General features: G+C 46.0%; 1 protein-coding gene across 1 annotated transcript in view; it reads left to right on the top strand.

Moving 5' to 3' along the window:
• The first annotated feature begins 2,603 nt into the window (after nucleotides 1-2,603).
• The window catches only part of LOC146198118 (neurotrimin-like), a 289,920-nt gene continuing 272,376 nt past the window's right edge, over nucleotides 2,604-20,147 (top strand). Inside the window, exon 1 of the mRNA XM_084592569.1 lies at nucleotides 2,604-2,742. Within this exon, the coding sequence (XP_084448695.1) occupies nucleotides 2,604-2,742 (139 nt within the window). The remainder of the gene's footprint in view (nucleotides 2,743-20,147) is intronic.

Below are 20,147 nucleotides of genomic sequence, written 5' to 3' on the forward strand. Positions count from 1 at the left end.
GACAATATTTGCTCTCCCAAACTATATCCCCAAGGGACTTTGAAATGGCCATTGGGCCAAGTCGTTCACCGCAGGCCATTCCCGATGGTGTCAAACGATTCGTCGTTCTACGCTTTATACATCATCATCATCAGCCTGCCTATACCCACTGCAGGGCGAAGGCCTGTCCACGCTGTATACATTGACGTCTAAATTTGGCTCACAGCATTCATTTCGGATATAACGAAGTAATATACCGGATATAGCGAAGGTGGATACATGCCATGTGACCCACATATGAACAAAGCTGGTTACAGCACTGCTAAATCTGTTTATGCAACAACGAGAAAAAATAGATTTCTGCAGATAACGGCCGACACTCGACCGTTTCTTCAGCGTCGGCTGATTTTGTCTTCTGGCACGCGCCGAACAAGACGTCGTTGAAAACCCCGCCGCTTATCCAAAAGGAAGCAGACTTGAAACCAATCGTGCTCTGGTTCAAAGGTGTCGTTGAAACACTTCTCTCAGCTGCAAAAGGCAGTGGTCGCAGAAACGGCGTCCGATAAAAGCAAGTAATGACGGACACTGCAAACATCCCACGTCACTCAGTAGTCGAAGAGACGAAAGAAGCAACTGCTGAAGCAGAATGTTTAACAAATTTGATTTTACCATTCTTTAGTAAAAACAACGCCAACCACTGAAATAACCTGTGAATTAAGCACGACTGTGAAAGGTCGCATTAGAGCGCAAAGCCAGAAACAGTCTGCGCTTTCTTGATGTTAGGATGTTAAGGCGAATCTGGCGATGTGTGCTATGATGATGCTAGAGTTTTCTAAATCATCTGTTGTTCTGAAAAATATGAGGGCCTATCATTTTCTACTTAAAGCTAATTTCTACTGCAGCACTTAGATTACGACATAGTTTTGGTAATTACAGGTTAACTACGGTTAGGAAAGTAACAACTGGATCTATTATAGTACATTAAGCGCCGCCAAGACGCAGAATGATTCAGCTTCTCACTTTGTCTTTTGGCCAATGCTAATCACGACGATGACTGACGTTACGTGCACGGATGGCTTCAGGAAATCAGTCCCCATCTAATGAGGCCGGAATTTGGCAATGCGTCCGGGTATATTCTTTCTCACAGGAGAATCTAAGCAAAAATGGTAAGAGACTCAAGGAAGGGAGCTTTCATTAGATTCCGAGGCGGCGCTAGAGGACGTGAAGCAAAGTGGAGCCTTCAATATTTTTTTCAAGAAGCGAGGGGATGATATGGAGGAGGGTTGCGATGCAAGAGATGGATATGGCAGTGAGCAGTAAGGAAAAGGGTAGAGGGGGAGCAGTAGCGGAGGCGCTCCTCCTGAAAAATGCCTCTTTGCTTCGCCCTAGGGCCGGTGGCGCACCTGCCCCAGCTTCGTGTGACGTCAGCTGTGACGAAAGAGCCGGCGCGACGTCCTCCTTATTCTCGGGCGCACGACCACGGCGGCACCCCGCGTCGGCGGCGGCAAACATTGATCGCAGTGTGCCGGCTGACTCGGGCCCCGGAGGTGACGCTGTCGCCGTTCCTCTCTGCCGGAGCTCGGGCTTCTCCGCACGACGCGAGGCCGATCCCACGCCTCCCCCGCAGCCCGTCTCTCCGCGGCGTCCGTCTTCGCCGGCGCCTCTTCCCGCTTGTGCAGCTTCTCTGCGACAGCGCTGCTGGCTGAGGAATGTGAAGTACCGCGGCACGCGGCCCTTGTACCGCGCGTCGGCTTCCACCGCTGCCACTGCGCCCCTGAGCCGCACGCGTTCTTTGCCTCTAACTGCTGCTGCGACTTCGAGATTACGCTTTGAACTGAGCAAATATTCTTCGCCTTTCATCGTGCATCCGCGAGGACACCGTTGTAGTGGGAAGCGACGGCGTTGGACCTACGAACTTGATGCTACGTCGTCGGCTTGCTCCAGGATAAGCTCTAGGAGCCATTTCGTTTGGAATCTACATTGCGTGCTCAGTGCTACAGCCTGTCTGTCAGATATTGGAGTGGTGCTGCAGACTACGTGTATTGTGGGGGCATGGGACGCCTGATTTTCTCACAGTGACGTGAAAATGCGAACACTAGTCAAAATGTTTGAACGAAGCCTGGATTAACGCCATCCATTCACTGCATCTGTGGTTTTGTGGGTACTCAAAAAACACCAGGAATTACCACCTGAGTGATGAATTAGTTTCAGCGACATCCTGGATTAGAGCGCCCAGGTTACGTTCATTGCGCCGGCTGGGGTATGTGAAGACGTTTGGTCAAACGCCCATGGATACGTGCAGTTTCTTTCACATGCATAAGAGTGGATAACTGACTTGTGTTTGCGCGTGTCCACTACTATAGCAGGAGTGTATTCGTGTTCGAAACCTTGTCCAGCTAATCCTTCCCTGAAGAGTCCCTTCCAAGTGTTGCGCTGGGGATAACCATAGCCTGTTCAAGTACATATCGCCCGGTACCTCCTGCCTCCGTTGAGTGTGAAAGGCTGTGCAATAGAAAACAGTTAAGAGGGGAACGAGAGCGCACAATACTTCACACGGCGGTTGCCGACAACTGCAGCTCAGCGATTTCTGGTCGGTGACAGTGCAAGCACGCCCGCGGGAAAACATGAGGCGCTCGTTGGTGATCATGGAGCGACTTTTGCTGTGCCTCGTCGTCGGGTTTGAAGTGAAGGGGACGCAGCTGACGGACACGACGGAGACAGCACCCACGGCAACCAATGCGTCGCTAGTCCTACCTGGACCAGGTAGGTGCCGCTTCCGCTTCTTGAGTCGCTTCTCCAGCTATCTTTACGGGCATTTTCGTCAACAAAGGCTGTGCTTGCTGAAATGCAACCTAAATGGTAGCGAAATCTGCTGCTGGCACGTAACGGAGCATTTGTCGTAAAAGCCTAATGTACCTGTTTGATTTCGGCTTTACTTGTGTATTTTCTTTGCGAACAGTGGATCGTAAGAGGTGCATACCTGAGGAATATATGTGTGGTACGCTCCTCATTATATTCACAGACTTAGTTTTATGCTACCTTTAATAAAAAAAAAAAAGTGAGTTTTGCGTTGATTTCTGACTTTTTTCACTCGCGGTTTGAGTGAACATTGAGCTTGTCCATTGAGCTCGCAGCCCGAAGGGCGCAGTCAGGCAGCGCTCATAAGAACTCGGTGTGAATAATATCCTCAGTTAACTAGTGAAATGAAAGAATGGAAGTGATGCAAACTTTCGTCCTGTTGCGGTATGTTTAGGTGCAAAAGGTGGCAGCATTTTTGTTTTTATTGGTTGGAGAGTGCAGATGTGTGTATACTGTATACACTCGGCCAATTCTATAACAGTACCGCCCGAACATCGACTGCACGAAGTGCTGCGCAAGAATACACAGAAGATGACAACCCAAAGCAAGGCAAGGGCGTGCTCACAATTCTTCCTGCTGCATGGAGCCTCATCTGTTAGGCTGCTCAGATTAGTGCCACGCAGTCCCAGCCGCAGTCGGCTGATAGACGAAGGTGCCTAAAGAAACTGCGACAACTTGTTACTGTCCGCTGCATATAGCGCGTATAATATCTCCAAAGAACACACATTTGCAGTCAATAACTGAGCATTCCCAATAAATATTTGCAGTCGTTACTTTCGGAACAAATTATTGTAGAGGACATATAAATATCGGCACATTGATTACTTCCAAACGTAACCTCCTCGAGACAGCCTCGCAAATAGAACCAGGGGACAAGTGTACTGCTTGGAAGCTGGAAAGTTACAAGGCGGCGCCATTCAAAGCAACAAGGGCACAGCAGATAGAGCAAGCGCTGTCTGAACTCGGACATGAAACTTGATTCGAGGGCTTCGTTCCGACGAAGCAGAGCAGCACAGCAGATGGAACTCGCTCAAGCAGCATGATCATTGCCTTTTTCGATTTCCGCTTTGCTTCGACTCTGTGCCGCTGCACCGGGCAGTCGACAGTCTAGCCGTATACTGTTAAACGATTGGCAGCGTACACACAGTGTTTGTGCACCGTACAAAAAGTGCAGGTGATACTCGCACATTTTTTCAATCATGTATGGTTCTTTGTGTCTAACGTCCTCCTCGGTTTCTCATTGTTTACTTTCTTTCGTATTTTGGTTTTAGGCGGTTTAACGTCCCAAAGCGACTTAGGTTGTGAGAGACGCCGTATTGGACGGCTGCGGAAATTTCTACCACCAGGATTGTTTTTAAGGTGCACTGATATCGCACAGCACACGGGCACCTAGATTTTCGCCTCCATCGAAAAGTGACCGCCGCAGTCGGCATTTAATCTCGCATTATTGGGCACAGTAGTCGAGCGCCCTAACCACTGCACCACGATGGCGGGGCTTTACTTTCTTTCTTTGCACGATGTTGTAGCTTCCATTTTGCTGTTCAATGTCCCAGCGACACTACTGGCCAGTGACGGAATGAAGTAGATGCGCCGCGTTCTATGCATCATTGCTCTTACACCACATGGTGGTAGTACGCATATTGGTTAACGCAGTACTGACTCCGCATAGATGACAACCCTTCTTCAAGTTTCATTATTAAGCCAACAGAATCTCTACTGCCGTAGCGCTGGCTTATGTAATACTGGCAATTGAGTCTGCTTTCAAAGCAATACGTTGTCACCTAACAATATCAAAGAATGCGCCTTTTCATGAACAAGAAGAGGAGAATGTGCATGAAGACAAACAAGTTTAGCGTTATATAGCAATACAACATTAAAGCAGGTGCAAGCAAATTACACGTTCTTTAGTATCCTCACATTGCGGCGGAGCGTTGACAAGTGGAAATGTTTTTCAAGGATGATAATTTCTTTCTTTTTTTTTTCATTTTTAGCCTGTCTTTCAGTTTATATGCTCATTGGTATACTCCAACGTTTTCAGATTTTTGTGCTTGCTTTGAAAGGCTCTGACTCATTTTCCCCTGGAGATTCTCGAATATACAAAATCCAAACTTCCAAAGACTCAAGTGATATGTAGTACATCTTGAATAGCAATCGACAGCCGGGTTCAACAGAGGCTAAGCGCACCAACCGAACACTACTGTGACTGTGACTGCGCAGTGCTCGAACCATGTTTGCAAGTTGACGGTTGTCTGAAACAGGGTTCTCGCCTGGCGCTCGAAAGAGGCAGTAGGATTTCCGAAGCTTCCTCTAAAGGGGCAGCCTTGTCAAAAGACGAGCGTCACGAAAGGGGGTATGCTTGTAACCATGTGGGCCATGACCGAAGGTATGTCTTGGCTAGTGTGATTTGGTTCTCCGCATTCAACGAAAATTCTTTGGCGCGATATTAATGGAAATACCCTCCTCTGTTTGAAACGGCAAGCTCTATATTGCTAGGATCTGAATTTAAACATCTCCGACTTATTCTTTTTCAGCTACCATAAGGTGGAAAGCTAGCCTTTGTAGTCACGGGAGGTAAATTTTAGCTGTCACAGCTTGTGGCGCGTGTTAGCGGCGTTGCAAATAGTAATTGCCCCGCTATTTTGATAACCATACCACTATGGCAAACGTCATAAAAGATGCGGAACTATTGCGGCGCGTTTAGGGTTGCTATACGGAGCCAAGCTTACATTGTGTAAACTTCAAGTGGTTAGGCAGAAGTTGGTAAAACGACGTCATAAAAGACCTGTTTCAAATACGCTTACAGTATGTACAGTCTGATGCACTAAATCTTAGCGTAAGAAGTGAGTAACCATCTTGTTTGTTTATCTTTTGGTATGTGTGGCATTGCAACTGCTAAAATTATATAATGCTGTGCCGCTTTTGCCTTGCATTTTGGGTTCGTTTACGCCTTTCATGTTTCTTTTGTCTTTTTTTTTTATCTCTAAAGCCAGTTCGCCAGAAACTACGAAAAGATCTACTATACGTACCGTGTGGGACTCTTCGGAAGTCCGTATAAATGGGACAATAGTCGCATATCTCTTTGTAAAGCAAAAATTTGGTACTATACTAACCGTGAGTTTCAGTACGCAGTAACCATCAAAATCCAGTGTTATCGCCCTAATATCTCCAAGCAACGCATGCATGTCCTGTTATATTCATATCAACTGTGTGTTTGCTCATGACGGGTGCCGCCTTACTGTAACTGTATCACTAACGATGGAGAAGTAATGCGTGTTGAAACCTGTTATTTTGAGCAATAACGCATTTTCACTTGTGCCATTTTCTCTTTATGAACCGCTCTAATTACGACCAAATTCTTTCGCAGCGTGTATTGATTACTGTCTTGGCGCAGCATGCACTGTACATCGTTTTGGCTGCAGCCACATTTATATTTACTTTTGTTTTCAATATATCTGCTCTCCAGAATATATTTTGGCAGTTGTTAGTGCGGATCTTGTATTAACTTGTATTAAAGGGGGCAGGACCTCGGTCAAGCTTCCCAGCTTTTAGTCCTGTCTCTTTCTGTAATATAGAGAAAATAAAAGGCTGATTGATCGATTGAACTGCAAGGAAATAATAAGATTCAGAGCATAGAACGACTTTCTTCGAAGTATGCAAGAAAACCTTACGTCAGGTTTTCAAGTCGGCCTGATCAGCTAGGAATTGGAGCAATAGATGTTAATAACGAAGCTAGAGACTCAGGTTTCTGCAGCAGGTAAATGGTGTTCTTCCGCACACAAATATTAGCAAGGTAAAGGCGGCCGAATATGGGATTTAGGAAGCAAGGCTCTATTTCATGCTGTTGTTAACTTTTGAATATTTAATGGCCACCCGCGGAAGTCGATGTACGCTTTCTAGAATCTATGGCTGCATAAAATACTTATCCCCTTCTTAACCGAATTCTGCTTAAATAATTACGACGGAAAAGAAGCAGTGCGTTGTCTAGTTCTTCCAGCTGTGACAAAGCCTTAGCCAGCCAAAGGACGAGACACAGGAAAGAAAAGGACAGGACAAGGCTGGTTAAGTATGAACCCTTACCAACGTGCCCAGTCGTCAACCTTGTGACAAAGCCGTTGTACTAGTAAGGCTTGCAAAGCGAAGCCTTCTTATGTTGCGGAAAAGGTTCAACGCAGGTGCTGGAACTATTTTGGTTTTGGTCGCGCCGAGACAGAATCGTTGTCTAGACAACAATTTGTTATAGGAGCTGCGATAAAAAACGGGAAGCCAATGTATAGCACACGGCTGCAGAAACGTTCTGTGAGCTTAAAGCGCAAAATCAATAAGACGTAACAAGGTAGTTCCAGCGCAGCTTCATATTGGACAAAGTAGAAGCATTGGATTACTACTGGGCGATATTATCCATGCGAAATGAATAAGATTGGTGGACATGCACTTCTCGAAAGCATAACCTGAAGTACACAAAGCATACGGTAGTGGAGCTTCATTCACATTTTCATAACGCGCAGCGAAATATATATCACCGCAATTATCGGTTTTGAGGCCAAGCATCAAACTGTAAATTTCGCATTCAGAATCACAACGCCAATCCAACTGTGTTGAAGCAGCAGCATTGTTGTATTGACTCAGGACTCTATGTATTCATCCAGACTCATTTAAGTATAGCTGCATATTCATTGCGGTTGTTGCGAGGAAAGAACCATACAGTTATAACATGTGCCCAGCGGAAATAAGGGTGCCATTGTAGACACGGCCCTCTCCACATTGACCATCGCTGCTTCTCAAAGTTTCTAAATATTCACGACAGTTTTGTTACACGGAGGTTCTTCTCGAAGAGTAGTGGCTTAACAAAAGTCTTTCGTATTCGCAGCAATCTCAATGATCTTTTCATGAAGTGCGGAGGCGGAGGAGAGGGGCGAGGCTTCAATATAGGCCCTATGGTTTTCATTGAAATCATTCGTTGGTTTAGCCAGCAGTTCCATAAAATTTGTGCCCGCATGCATACGGCGGCATGTCTTTAAAAGAAACGCTGGACTACGGGGTCTCTGTAAGATGCAAGGGCCGAGTTTCTGACACCCGCTGATTTTAGCTTCTTCTTCACTCGTGTCATTTTTTTTCTTTTAAGGACAGGTCGAGCTGCGATGCCTACTTAGAACACCGTAATTGCTTTTTCTGCTGTTGACATTGGCCTTAAATTTTGCTTTTCGAAAGAAATTTACTAGAAGAATGCATTAGTGCAATGGCACTTGTCCTACATTCAAATGGCATTATGTTTAATTTTAAAGTTGTCTATTTTGTACCTTATAAAGGTACACCTCCTCAAGAAACTTTCTGCGCGTGTCCTTTTGGTTTCATGTTTCTGATTCCTTTTGGCAACAATTTACTTTTCAAATGGATGTGAGATCAATGGTCGGGCTCTTGTTGGTGTCATCGGGATAATCATCGCCGCAGTTTGCGCCAGCCCTTGCGTCGGCTAATCAAGGAGACACTGTTCCCTCAGTAGCCTGCGCGATGGTTTTTAAAGGGGAACCTGCGGACAACTCCATACATATTTTATTCTTGATAATTTTCTATACTGAGGCTCTATCTGGTAATACTGATGTTTGGAGCGAAATAAGAATTTTTTTGAAGACAATTGATTCCCGCTGCCTGAACCAAACTCTTGACGTCGAGACAGAAAAGGTCTTTAATTACCTTTTCGAAGTAAATGTGGCGGCGATGTGGGATCCTATCAAAACCCCGTCTGGATGCACAGCTGTATCCTTGAGAAATTCGCTAACTATGGCGGAAGCTGTATATCATTTTTTCCCTTAATGTTCCTGGCATATTAAAGCTCCGTTTTCGCTCAGAGTGGTATTTTCAATCGAATTGAGCAACCAGCCGCTACTCGTTCGCTTAAATATTTCTCAGGTGTCTTTATTCCATTGAATATATAAATTCCTTTTGTTAAGACGGTAATGTTTAGAATCAACCTTAGTCCAGTCATACGGCTTTGAGCATAGGCTTGCTGAAAGATAAAAGCCATTCTTGGAGCATCCGCTGTTGGAGTCGCATCAAAGCTAATCAGGGACCCGTAATCACGATCATCTACTGACCAGTGCAGTCCCTCTTCCAACTAAGCTTACCAGAACGTCTAGTAGATGGCACGGCGAGCCCGAATTGATCGCAACAAATCGAGGCGGGAAATATATATTTCTACTATACTTAGAGCCATGCCTCAAATGAAATAAGGTTCAGTACAAGAAGGGTTTAAATCAAGCGTCCGTACTTTTTTCGCATCAAGAGTTACGCGCAGCCCCATAGACCGTATTTACTATCAGGTTTAGCGGGCGGCAGTTGTGGCAACCCTGTATTGTGGAGACGCCATAACGTTGGGTGGTTCGAAACTAGATGCACACAAAAAATGTTTCCGAAGCGTCGGCGCTGGTGTACCAGCGTCGTCCTCCCTGCTGCGCGCCTTTCATTTGTTGTACACTTGAGACGCCGTTTGTAACGCCGTCCAACCAGAGCTCGGATTTCACCGACGCAGTCTCATGATTCGCCATAGGCCCTCTCTCTCTCTCTTTCTTTCCCCCTCTCCGATGTTGCGTTGTGCGTGCCATGGTTGCCAGTAAAGCAGCAATAACGTCACGTGAATAAGCTCTATATGATGTATGAAAGAGCCCGCACAACTTTGTACGGACATGTGCACGATGAGACGTTCACCCAACTTATTCCGCATACCATTTTGCATTAAATAAGTCTTTAGCGGGGCTTTGAAATACTCGCCACAAGCGACCAGCCTTCGAAATAAAGACGCTGCAAAGTGTCGTGGCTTCAGAAAGCTAAATAATCGGAAGATAATGTTGCGTTTTCTTATTTTCAAACGTTTTCATAAAATCACGATTAAACGAAGCCGGGTGCCGGGGGGTCTGCGAACACAGTTCTAGGCATGAACAGCCGTCTATAGAGCATTGCTGCTTTGTGCCCTATCTACGGCCAGCAGCGTAGAGAAGCAAGGCAAAGAGAGGCGGGCTAAGCACTTGAAGGAAAAAAAAATTGTTACTGATAAGAAAATCTAGAGCGAGATAAAATCGAAATCAAAATGCCAGGCGTAATGTAGATCAATACGAGACGAAAGCGTAGATAAGGCCAGAAAATGGCTATAGGGAAGGAAATATTATATTCATCGAGCAGACCAGTACACCTGGTTAGACCAAAAATATGTAAACGTTCTATATTCGAAACAACAGAGCACTGCCTAACAAGAGAGCATAAAATAGTCCCTTCAGAGAGCTGGAACATCACTTGAAAAACAAACAAAAAAAGGATAGATGTCTATTCTGCTAATCTGAGACTTTATTAGAGTGAATAAATCGCCGCCGAGATAAAGGAGGAGGAGATTGTTATATGGCAGCAGAATCGCCAGATGTGCAAATTTAAAGTTTTGGAGTTTTTTGGAAATCTAATATCGGTTTATGGACCGTTAAATAAATCACGTAATGTCAGCAAATTTATTTCACAGCATTCAGCTCGTGTTGTCATCGGTCATAATGAAGAGGATGGCCGTATATAAACTACCGTGGGAACAGTTTTTTTCAAGTGTACTATTCGATGCAAAGATTTTCGATGAAGTTAATGTCGCTCTAAAAAGCAAGAAAAGTGCGCGCTGAAGTCTCTCAGTCCCGTCTGATAAATACTATAGGGAAAAAATGCTGAGCAAAGATGGTGATAGCGAAAAAGGGGGATGACGAAGGTTCGAAGTATTGACCGACCGACTCTATGAGCGTTTCATTTTGCGCTGTGGCGGAAAAAGTGGAGCGCGCAAGTTTCTATGCGGACGCTGACAAGAACCGCGAGTGAAGCGGCAGCGTCGCATGGTCGATACTGGCGGCGGCAGCGTAGGACGGCGTTCGATTATCGGCAAAGACGCTGCATCCTGCGGAGTGCGCTGAAGAGGACGCTCGCTGCACAAGCTGGCCCGATCGAATGATGCGCTTCTGAAGCGCAGCAAAGTCGTTGGCAATGTGTAGCGATGCACCCTTCCCCGCCAATACCTGTGCATGCGGGCGCCTGCATCAATCATTTAGGGAAAGTCCTATACACCGCCCAGCCCCGCGAAGGAGTGGGTGTCGGTAGCAGCAACCGCGTACGCGAAGTGGCATGTCGTGCAACGATTATTGCCTTGCTTAGCCGTCCGGAAAACTCGTCTCTGCGGCTTGCAGTTGGGGAGACCAGGCTTCTGTGTGAGCTTTGCGGCATGTAAGGAAAGTTGAGCGCTTGGAAGTGCTCCGGCTCTAAGTGCGAGTGATCCAATAGAATGAGTGAGTGAGTGAGTGAGTGAGTGAGTGAGTGAGTGAGTGAGTGAGTGAGTGAGTGAGTGAGTGAGTGAGTGAGTGAGTGAGTGAGTGAGTGAGTGAGTGAGTGAGTGAGTGAGTGAGTGAGTGAGTGAGTGAGTGAGTGAGTGAGTGAGTGAGTGAGTGAGTGAGTGAGTGAGTGAGTGAGTGAGTGAGTGAGTGAGTGAGTGAGCGAGCGAGCGAGCGAGCGAGTGAGTGAGTGAGTTGAGCTGTCAACGAGAAATGAAAGAGTTGTCCTCAGTTTGGGCTGCAGCGGAAACATGGGTGGAACAGTACGTTATCAGTTGTCCGTCAGTTCTTATAAGGAGGCTTTGGGCACACTGAACGGCCTGGCGAGTGAACTATTATAATAGCAAGTCGTAAGGTGTTACACAAAAAGAGACGAAATCACTGAGTTGGTAAGCGAGGTTGCTAAGTAAAATGAGCCAGCGGATCATGACACAGTCGAAGTGGCTCCGGTAAAAAGACATTAACCGAATAATGTTAAAATGCTTTCCGTCTGAATTCTTAGTATAAATTATTGTCGAGCGTATTTTCGAAGCATGTATTCAATTTAGTGAGCATGCATCCTCGTTCACAACGTTCACACACGTGCCACAAACATTTTGCAATGGCCAAGTAATTTTCAGCAAAGTACAAATGTGGCCTTCGAGACATTGTTACTGCAAAGCATCACCAGTGGATTCCCATACTCACCCCATAATGATATAGGCTTTTTAGAGATTAAAAGAACACACCTAACATTGCATCGCTTGCGCCATTCGTTAAGTGCAGAGTAAGCAAAGCAACTGCCTCTCAGTTTGTTTCACATCTTTTGAACGTCGGGAAAACCATCCCTCCTCCTTGCTTTCTATTACTTCAAATTGCGCCGTTCATTTGAAGCGGGCTCCGTGTGACTGCTGTTTCTTTCTGTTTTTATTTTTATTTTATTTTTTTGTCATGGCGACTAAACCCAGCTCCTGTCGCCCGCTTTCATACTGTTTTTCTTATCTGCCTTTGATTCTTACAAAAGAAACGTCCTCCGAAAGTCAGCCCTCTGAACGCAAAGAATTCCCCAGTAGATCCCTTCGGCTTATTTCGAAACCCTTCGATCGAAGTCCGGAGCCTGCGACAATCTGATGGGTTTTCCGTGTGCGATTTGTTGGCAACTTGTACAAACAAGCAACGCACAAAAAAGCAGGCGCAGCAGGGGAAGGACAGACCGCAACGGAGGTTTCCTCTCTTCGCACATCCTTTTTGCTGTTGCTCAAAAAATAGCTTCGGTGTATTGGGTGGAGCATTTAATGAAACCCAGTGGGACACTAGAAGGTGAAGAAAAATATAGCTGCACGCATCCTGCGACAGAGAATCTGCGGGAACTTTCGGAATTGGTTTCGCCATGCATACTCTTTTATTGCTAGCGCAAGCGTCAAAGTCGCTATCAGAGGCATGACAATGCAAGGTTTTCAGCATAAATGTCTCCTGCCTCAATCACGTATCACTTCTTCTCAAGTTAATCTTAGCGCAATTGCATTGGAGTTACGTTTCCAGGAAGGCGTGAATGATGAGGTGATGGTAGTACTTGTTAAAGCTATTATAATTAAGAATTGTGATAATCTTATTGTATTCGCTTCCAAAAGAGGCAGGAGATGTTTTTAAATTCCGTGATCAATTTTGTAGCCTGTAATATAAGAGCGCGGACAGGTTTCTTCCTGATAGAAACATTGATGTTTAATGAACTTGCTATATTCCTTCGCTTACTTGCACACAAAAATTAAACCTGTGGGATTGAACAGCCTAGCCTCCAGAATTCGGCGGTTTGCTCCTGCAACTTTCGGCATCGCGTCGATTCCCGCGCGAGAGGACCGCCATGGTTATGAAAACAACTAAGAACTTCACGGCACACTTTCTACCTTGGAGCATAGGAACTTGAACTATATGATTCAATAATTATCGGACGCATTCCAAGAGGGCTCTGACCCATTGGCAGACTTCCCCGTATGGAGGTTAAATAAAACAATATCCTAGGGTAGAATGAAATAAATACTACTTCGAGAAGCAGTCGAGAGGCGGCACAGTATTACCAGCTTCTCAGATATATGTAATTTAAAAAAAATAATCAACCCACTGACAAATTATGAACTATCCGAATTCGCAAAGAAGGTATATTAGGTTACCTCACTTGATAGTAGGCTTGTACTCATTGCTTGAAATTGAGGACGTATGCCCTTTCATGCCTCTACGCATTTAATTGACCTACTTTGCGCGATTGCACAAAAAAAAATTGTTTCAGATCCCGCATTCTATGAACTTTTTCTGTCGCTACAGCTACATAACAGAAGAGGGGTCCCGTGAAGTAGACGAAGCAGAAGTTGTCTAAGCAATTCGGAAACATCGTCACACACACACACACACACACACACACACACACACACACACACACACACACACACACACACACACACACACACACACACACACACACACACACACACACACACACACACACACACACACACACACACACACACACACACACACACACACACACACACACACACACACACACACACACACACACACACACACACACACACACACACACACACACACACACACACACACACACACACACACACACACACACACACACACACACACACACACACACACACACACACACACACACACACACACACACACACACACACACACACACACACACACACACACACACACACACACACACACACACACACACACACACACACACACACACACACACACACACACACACACACACACACACACACACACACACACACACACACACACACACACACACACACACACACACACACACACACACACACACACACACACACACACACACACACACACACACACACACACACACACACACACACACACACACACACACACACACACACACACACACACACACACACACACACACACACACACACACACACACACACACACACACACACACACACACACACACACACACACACACACACACACACACACACACACACACACACACACACACACACACACACACACACACACACACACACACACACACACACACACACACACACACACACACACACACACACACACACACACACACACACACACACACACACACACACACACACACACACACACACACACACACACACACACACACACACACACACACACACACACACACACACACACACACACACACACACACACACACACACACACACACACACACACACACACACACACACACACACACACACACACACACACACACACACACACACACACACACACACACACACACACACACACACACACACACACACACACACACACACACACACACACACACACACACACACACACACACACGCACACGCACACACGCACGCACGCACACGCACACGCACACACGCGCACGCACACGCGCACGCGCACACGCACACGCACACGCACACGCACACGCACACGCACACGCACACACGCGCACGCGCACGCGCACGCGCACGCGCACACACACACGCACACGCACACACACACTCTCTCTCTCTCTCAATTATTTGCTTCCACTGCAATATTTCGCTAACCTGCCCCGCCGGAGTGGTGCAGTGGTAAGACGCCCGACTACTGTGCCGGAGTACCCGGGTACGAACCCGACCTCGGCGGCTGCGTTTCGATGGAGGCGGAACGAAGAGGCGTCGTGTGCTGTGCGATGTCAGCGCACGTTAAAGATCCCCAGGTGGTCGAAATTACTCCGTAGCCCTTCACTATGGCTCTTCTTTCCCTCTTTCCACTTTCACTCCCATCTTCCTCCCTTCCCTTACGGCGCAGTTGAGGTGTCCACAGAAAACAAGTGCGACAGTTACCGCGCCTTTCCCTTCCTATAAATCAATCGCTAACCTCCATCGCGCCAACAGCGTTGGAGCCGACGTTTCTTTGACACGCGATCTTTAATGCTATTGCGTTAAACAATTGGAGCCGTTGGACGCTGCTGAAACGAATGGGGAGCGAAATCTTTGGCTGCAGACTACTGAGCGTTGCATCGAACACAGCCAGCGTTCCGTTGAACGCGTCAAAGTTCACCGCCGTTCTGCGTAGAGCCCACTTTCATACCCTGAACATCGCTTTCATATCCTGGGTGTGGAGCTTCGAAGCCGGCCTTCGGGGAGAAAAAGGACAAGCCTACCGGCTTGCACAAATGGTACTGCGTATAGTGCCGTAACTTGAAGCAGCGCGCGTTTAATATGTTTGATCTGGCCCTCTCATAGTCGACGTGAGGGCCTTAGGCGAGTTTTTAAATATAATTTGAGAATTATTTCTGCCTCTCATTTTTTTTTTTTCATTCGAGAAAGAATGATCAAGGCTGTATAAACAGTTAAAGTAATAAACCTCGTTTTTTTCTTTTTTTTTTTCAAGGAAGCAGTCACTTTTCCACATCCGTACGTTCAAGGACCTAAATGACTAAATAGGCCTATAAACGACAAATATCCCGTAATGGCAGCAACAACTAATGACGTGAGGCTGGCAAAAGGTTGGAAATGTTGAGCTAGTTGGTAAGGGTAAGTGTAGTAAGCTCCCTCAAGTACAAACATGCAAAATAATGGAGAGGACGAAGTGCATTTGCAGATTCATTATTGCTACTGGGACACAGGATTGGTATCCGCTCTACTTTGCTGCGCTGCTCAAGAAACCGAAGGAGCAAATTAGGACGAACGAGGCCGCCGGCGCTGTAGCTTTCCCTGTTCAGCAGTAACTAGCTCTAGCCGAGGCCGACTCGCAGGCTGCTAAACACGGCGAGAAACTGAACTTGGGTTCTATGAGCGCGTTTCCTTATCAGACCCCAGAGTCAGCGTAGCGGCAGTTATTAAGTCTCAGGTCGGTCGCCTGACGTGTGCGGCTCGCGAGCGACATTTCCTGCGGGACTCTGACTGCGAGCCATAAATGCAGCAGGGAGTCGGGAGAGGCAATCTAATTCAGAGGAGGAAGGGGCAGAGACCGAAAGAAGGAGGGCATTACGGACTGTGCCGCAGAGACGGCGAATTGCCAGATTTTTCCCAGCCGCGCGGAAAAGCCGGCTGCGCTCTTCAGGTGGCCTCGTTTAACGGCGCCGTCCTGACATCGTCGAAAAACGAGCAACTGCATTAGTCCTAGCCTTGGTGCCGAAGCAGTGCGCAGATGCGACGCCGAGTCCTTCTTAGATGACAGGCTAGCGGTTTGTGTTTGGCGGTCTCCAGCGTTTGCTTGTCAGCATGTTTTGTTTTCCGGCGATCAATTTTCTGGGTACAAATGGGTGTACGCGAACAGAAACTGCCTCTATGGACTCCATATGCACCGGATTTCGACATGCTTGTACTGATCTATTTGAACTGGCCTCAAAACACGCCTGACAATTTTTTGTTCGCGATTCTTTCAACCCTGGCTCTACTACGTTGCGGCAGCATGAAAATATGGCATGTTTTCTTGTCGTTAACATTAAATAAATACAAGCTTGAAAGATGAACTTGGGTATCGTGCCATGATTAAAGGAGTATCAATTAACTCCTCGTGCATGCTCATTTAACTCAATTCAGATTCAGTGGATGGAAGGAATAGAATGAAATGCGGCGTGTACGAAAGGAGGTTTGGTTTCTATATAGTGATGTGCAGCACAGTGTTGTCATCATGGTTCGGGATGCAAAAGTATTAGGTGCGTGAAAAAAAAAAAGCACTGTTTCAAGCCATCAATACTTGCAGAGTCTTGGCGCATACAGCTACAGACGTTGGCAGTAACATAATGGCGCGGTTACTTCTTAGCATCCGCCCAAGCCCAGCCACCCGGCTACGACGCGTAGTACGAGGAGTCAACGTAGTCAACGTTGCCCAAATCAGCCAGCATTCATTACACTACAGAGCTGCAACTTATTCAGTTTAAGGCGACCTCAGTTTACGATCTAGCCAAATGCAAATGTGCTTTTCTCCCACCCGATAGCCCACCGATAATGCAATCTGGCCTCTATCAAAACTGCAGCTGCTTCATTCCGATGAAGCTGCGAAAAGCGGAATAGAATTGGGATTTATTCTTAGACGAAGGAAATCTCGGGTGGCCTGAATTGTTTCGAAGCTTTCAATTAGGCGTCGCCTTAACCCGGGGCTAGTACTGGGTATGTGCAAACTATATTCGAATATTTAATATTTGTCTGAGAGCAATGACGCTTAAAGCTAATTCTAGAATAAAAGAAGAATTTTAAAACAACCTGTTTTCTTGTAGCTGTGCTCAGCGTTTCTGACACACCATAACGTTGTTATCATTGTCTCTTTAATTTCAAGCAAATGTACGTGCAGAACTTCGTTCTTCCCGCACCTCGGGCATTTCAGCTCTAATAACCCCGGCCTCCCCATCTCATCAGCATGTCCCCCTTACATTTCTGTGTGCCTTACATTGGTTTTCTTTCTGCGCTTTTTTAGGCTTTCTCAAGACCAAGCACCCGACGCCAAATTAGATTTGCTGGTAGCAGGCTCTACAAAAAAAAAAAAAAGAAAAGTGCTTGTGCGCCGTGCAGTTACGAAACAATAATGTATATTATCTCGATACTTATGAGGTCTAGCCTTGTGCGATGCGGAAACACATGTAATTTGCTCTGTACTAATTATAGCCTTAAAATTATCGCTGAATTAAAAGGTAGGTTAAAACCAGTGTTAAACATGAAAGTGAAAAGAAGCTAGACGCTCTGAGACTGCAGAATGAGTTTAACTTTGAACAGACATGCCACCCAAGAAATATAGGACTCCACTGCGGTTTAACGCCCGCCTAAAAAAATCGTTGTTGAAGCTTAAACCCGGTTGAATATTGTCGATTGTTTACCGCTGGTGACGCTACTGCCACTAGGACTTCCTCAGCACGCTCTTCAGGTTGTCATTTATCTGGTAACAGTGCGCTTCTATTAGTGCTTGTCAAGAACACAACGAGAAAGGCCGGAAATGTAATTTCCAAATCATATAATGATAGTGATAGCGACTATGCTTTAACAGTTGTCTAGTTTCCGTAACTGCTAGTCTCTGGTGTATCTCTACCCATCCGCTATCAGCTTCTCATCTAAAGGTCAGGTATTTAAAACTTTTTTTTGCTAATTCTGTGCTCATTATTAAGTTTAACGACCTAGTACACACTTGTCGCTATTTATTTTTTTTTCACTGTGACCTCTCTGCACCATCATTTCTTCCGCTTCGCCTTTCACCAAAGGAAAACCTTTCGGTGCTCCGAAACAAGGCAAGCTTGCCTGGCTCTTTCATTCCTCCCTTTTTCTTTTCTTTTTTTTTTTCACGTACGTAAAACATTAAGGGTCGCGACTCTCAAGAAATGAGACTCTTGACTTTCGCCCCGTCCTTGTTTTCGTGCTTGGGCGAAATGTATCGCCTCATTGGTGATTGCTCCGTCCGGGAAACTAGAGTTCTTGTCGACTTCTTACTTTAGCCCTTCTTCCACGTCTTTTCTTTCTGTCGGAATCCTTTGTTTTCATCATAGTCCCAACTTCTCTTTCTTTTTTTCGCTTTACTCTCTTTCTCGAGATTTAATTTCCTTTCCGCTCTGGTGCAAGAACCGGAGCAGAACCGAACCATTTCTCTTCCGTCGTCTTCTCGCCTGTCTCCTTGTGTGCCGACGGAGAGTAAAGCCAGAGACGAGGAGACAGGCGCCATGGAAGCCAGTTTCTGAAAGCGCACGGAGAAGCGGGTCGTACGGGGGTCGTGAATTGTTCGATCAGGTGCCGCACGCAGGGGTTGCGGGATCAGCGTTCAGTTCCAGAAACAGCACACGAAAGACAGGCAGGCAAAGATAGGAAGAGAGATAAGAGAAGAGAAGGGAAAATGTGCAACTAAATACGGTTTCGCTGGCGTCCAGTAATGCTGTGCTGAAATCAATCACTCACGCTTCTGTTCGTTTTTCGTGAGCACCGATGTTTGGTTAGTCTGCCGCAGTCTGTGTGCTGTAATGATCCCTGTTTTTGAATGCCGTCAAAGGGAGAAACGAGTGCTTTGTTTGCGCAAAACTACTCGCTACAGTGTTAACAATACAAAAATATTGGAAATTGATTTAGACTAACCGCATACCTTTCGTATACACTCGATGCAAAAGACATAATTTAACTGCTGCAAGAGAATGTATGTAGGACAAGTCCAAATGTTTGCGAAACACACATTCATGATTCTGTCAACAGCCGAATTGTCGACGGTTGAAGAGCCTCTTTCACCATGCTGAACGCAAAACTTCTCCCTTAATTCATTTAATTATTTTCCATGAGAATCCAGCTCTTCGTGTTAAAATCTCAAAATAAATAAAACAATGTTCAGCGCTGCTGCACATCACATAGTAGTCAACACAAACTCTGAAAGAGAGGGCGAGAAACGAGTAGTGGTTTGTTTATTTACTCTCAGTACCTATCGTCCTTGCAGAGAGCAGTAGGGAACAAAGTATACGGGCATAATAGTCAGATTAGATACAGCACACCTGAAGCCGTCAAGTGCTGTGATGGACACGATGGACGCGGAAAAGTTGTTCCGGTCTGTGCCAGTTTTTCGAACAAAGCTTTCGAAATAAAAATGAATTCTGCAGGTCGGCAAGTAAGCTTCGAATGGGTGGTCCACGCGGGCAGAAAATAAAAAGGGGAAATTAAAAGGAATGTTTCCAGGTCTTCGTTAGTAAAATAAATTTTAGGAGACCTAAACGAGACATACGGTGTCATAAGGAGAGCTAAGGAGTATGTAATGTTTTGTAAGCGCTGCACAGGATTGAATGAGAATAATTAAAATAGAATGAAACGAGTAGAGCACTTTTAGGGCGATCCTTGGTCTTGCTTAAGCAATTTGTTGCAATCAATTGCGGAACCTTGAGGACCTCCATATGTTAGAGGACATGCGGTTGAGCCGCAGTCATTATAGTGATCACGGGTTGGTTACCTCCTCTGG

The sequence above is a fragment of the Amblyomma maculatum genome, chromosome 2 (genome assembly GCF_055883805.1).
Source record: "Amblyomma maculatum isolate TAMU_Amacu chromosome 2, ASM5588380v1, whole genome shotgun sequence".
Classification (NCBI taxonomy): domain Eukaryota; kingdom Metazoa; phylum Arthropoda; class Arachnida; order Ixodida; family Ixodidae; genus Amblyomma; species Amblyomma maculatum.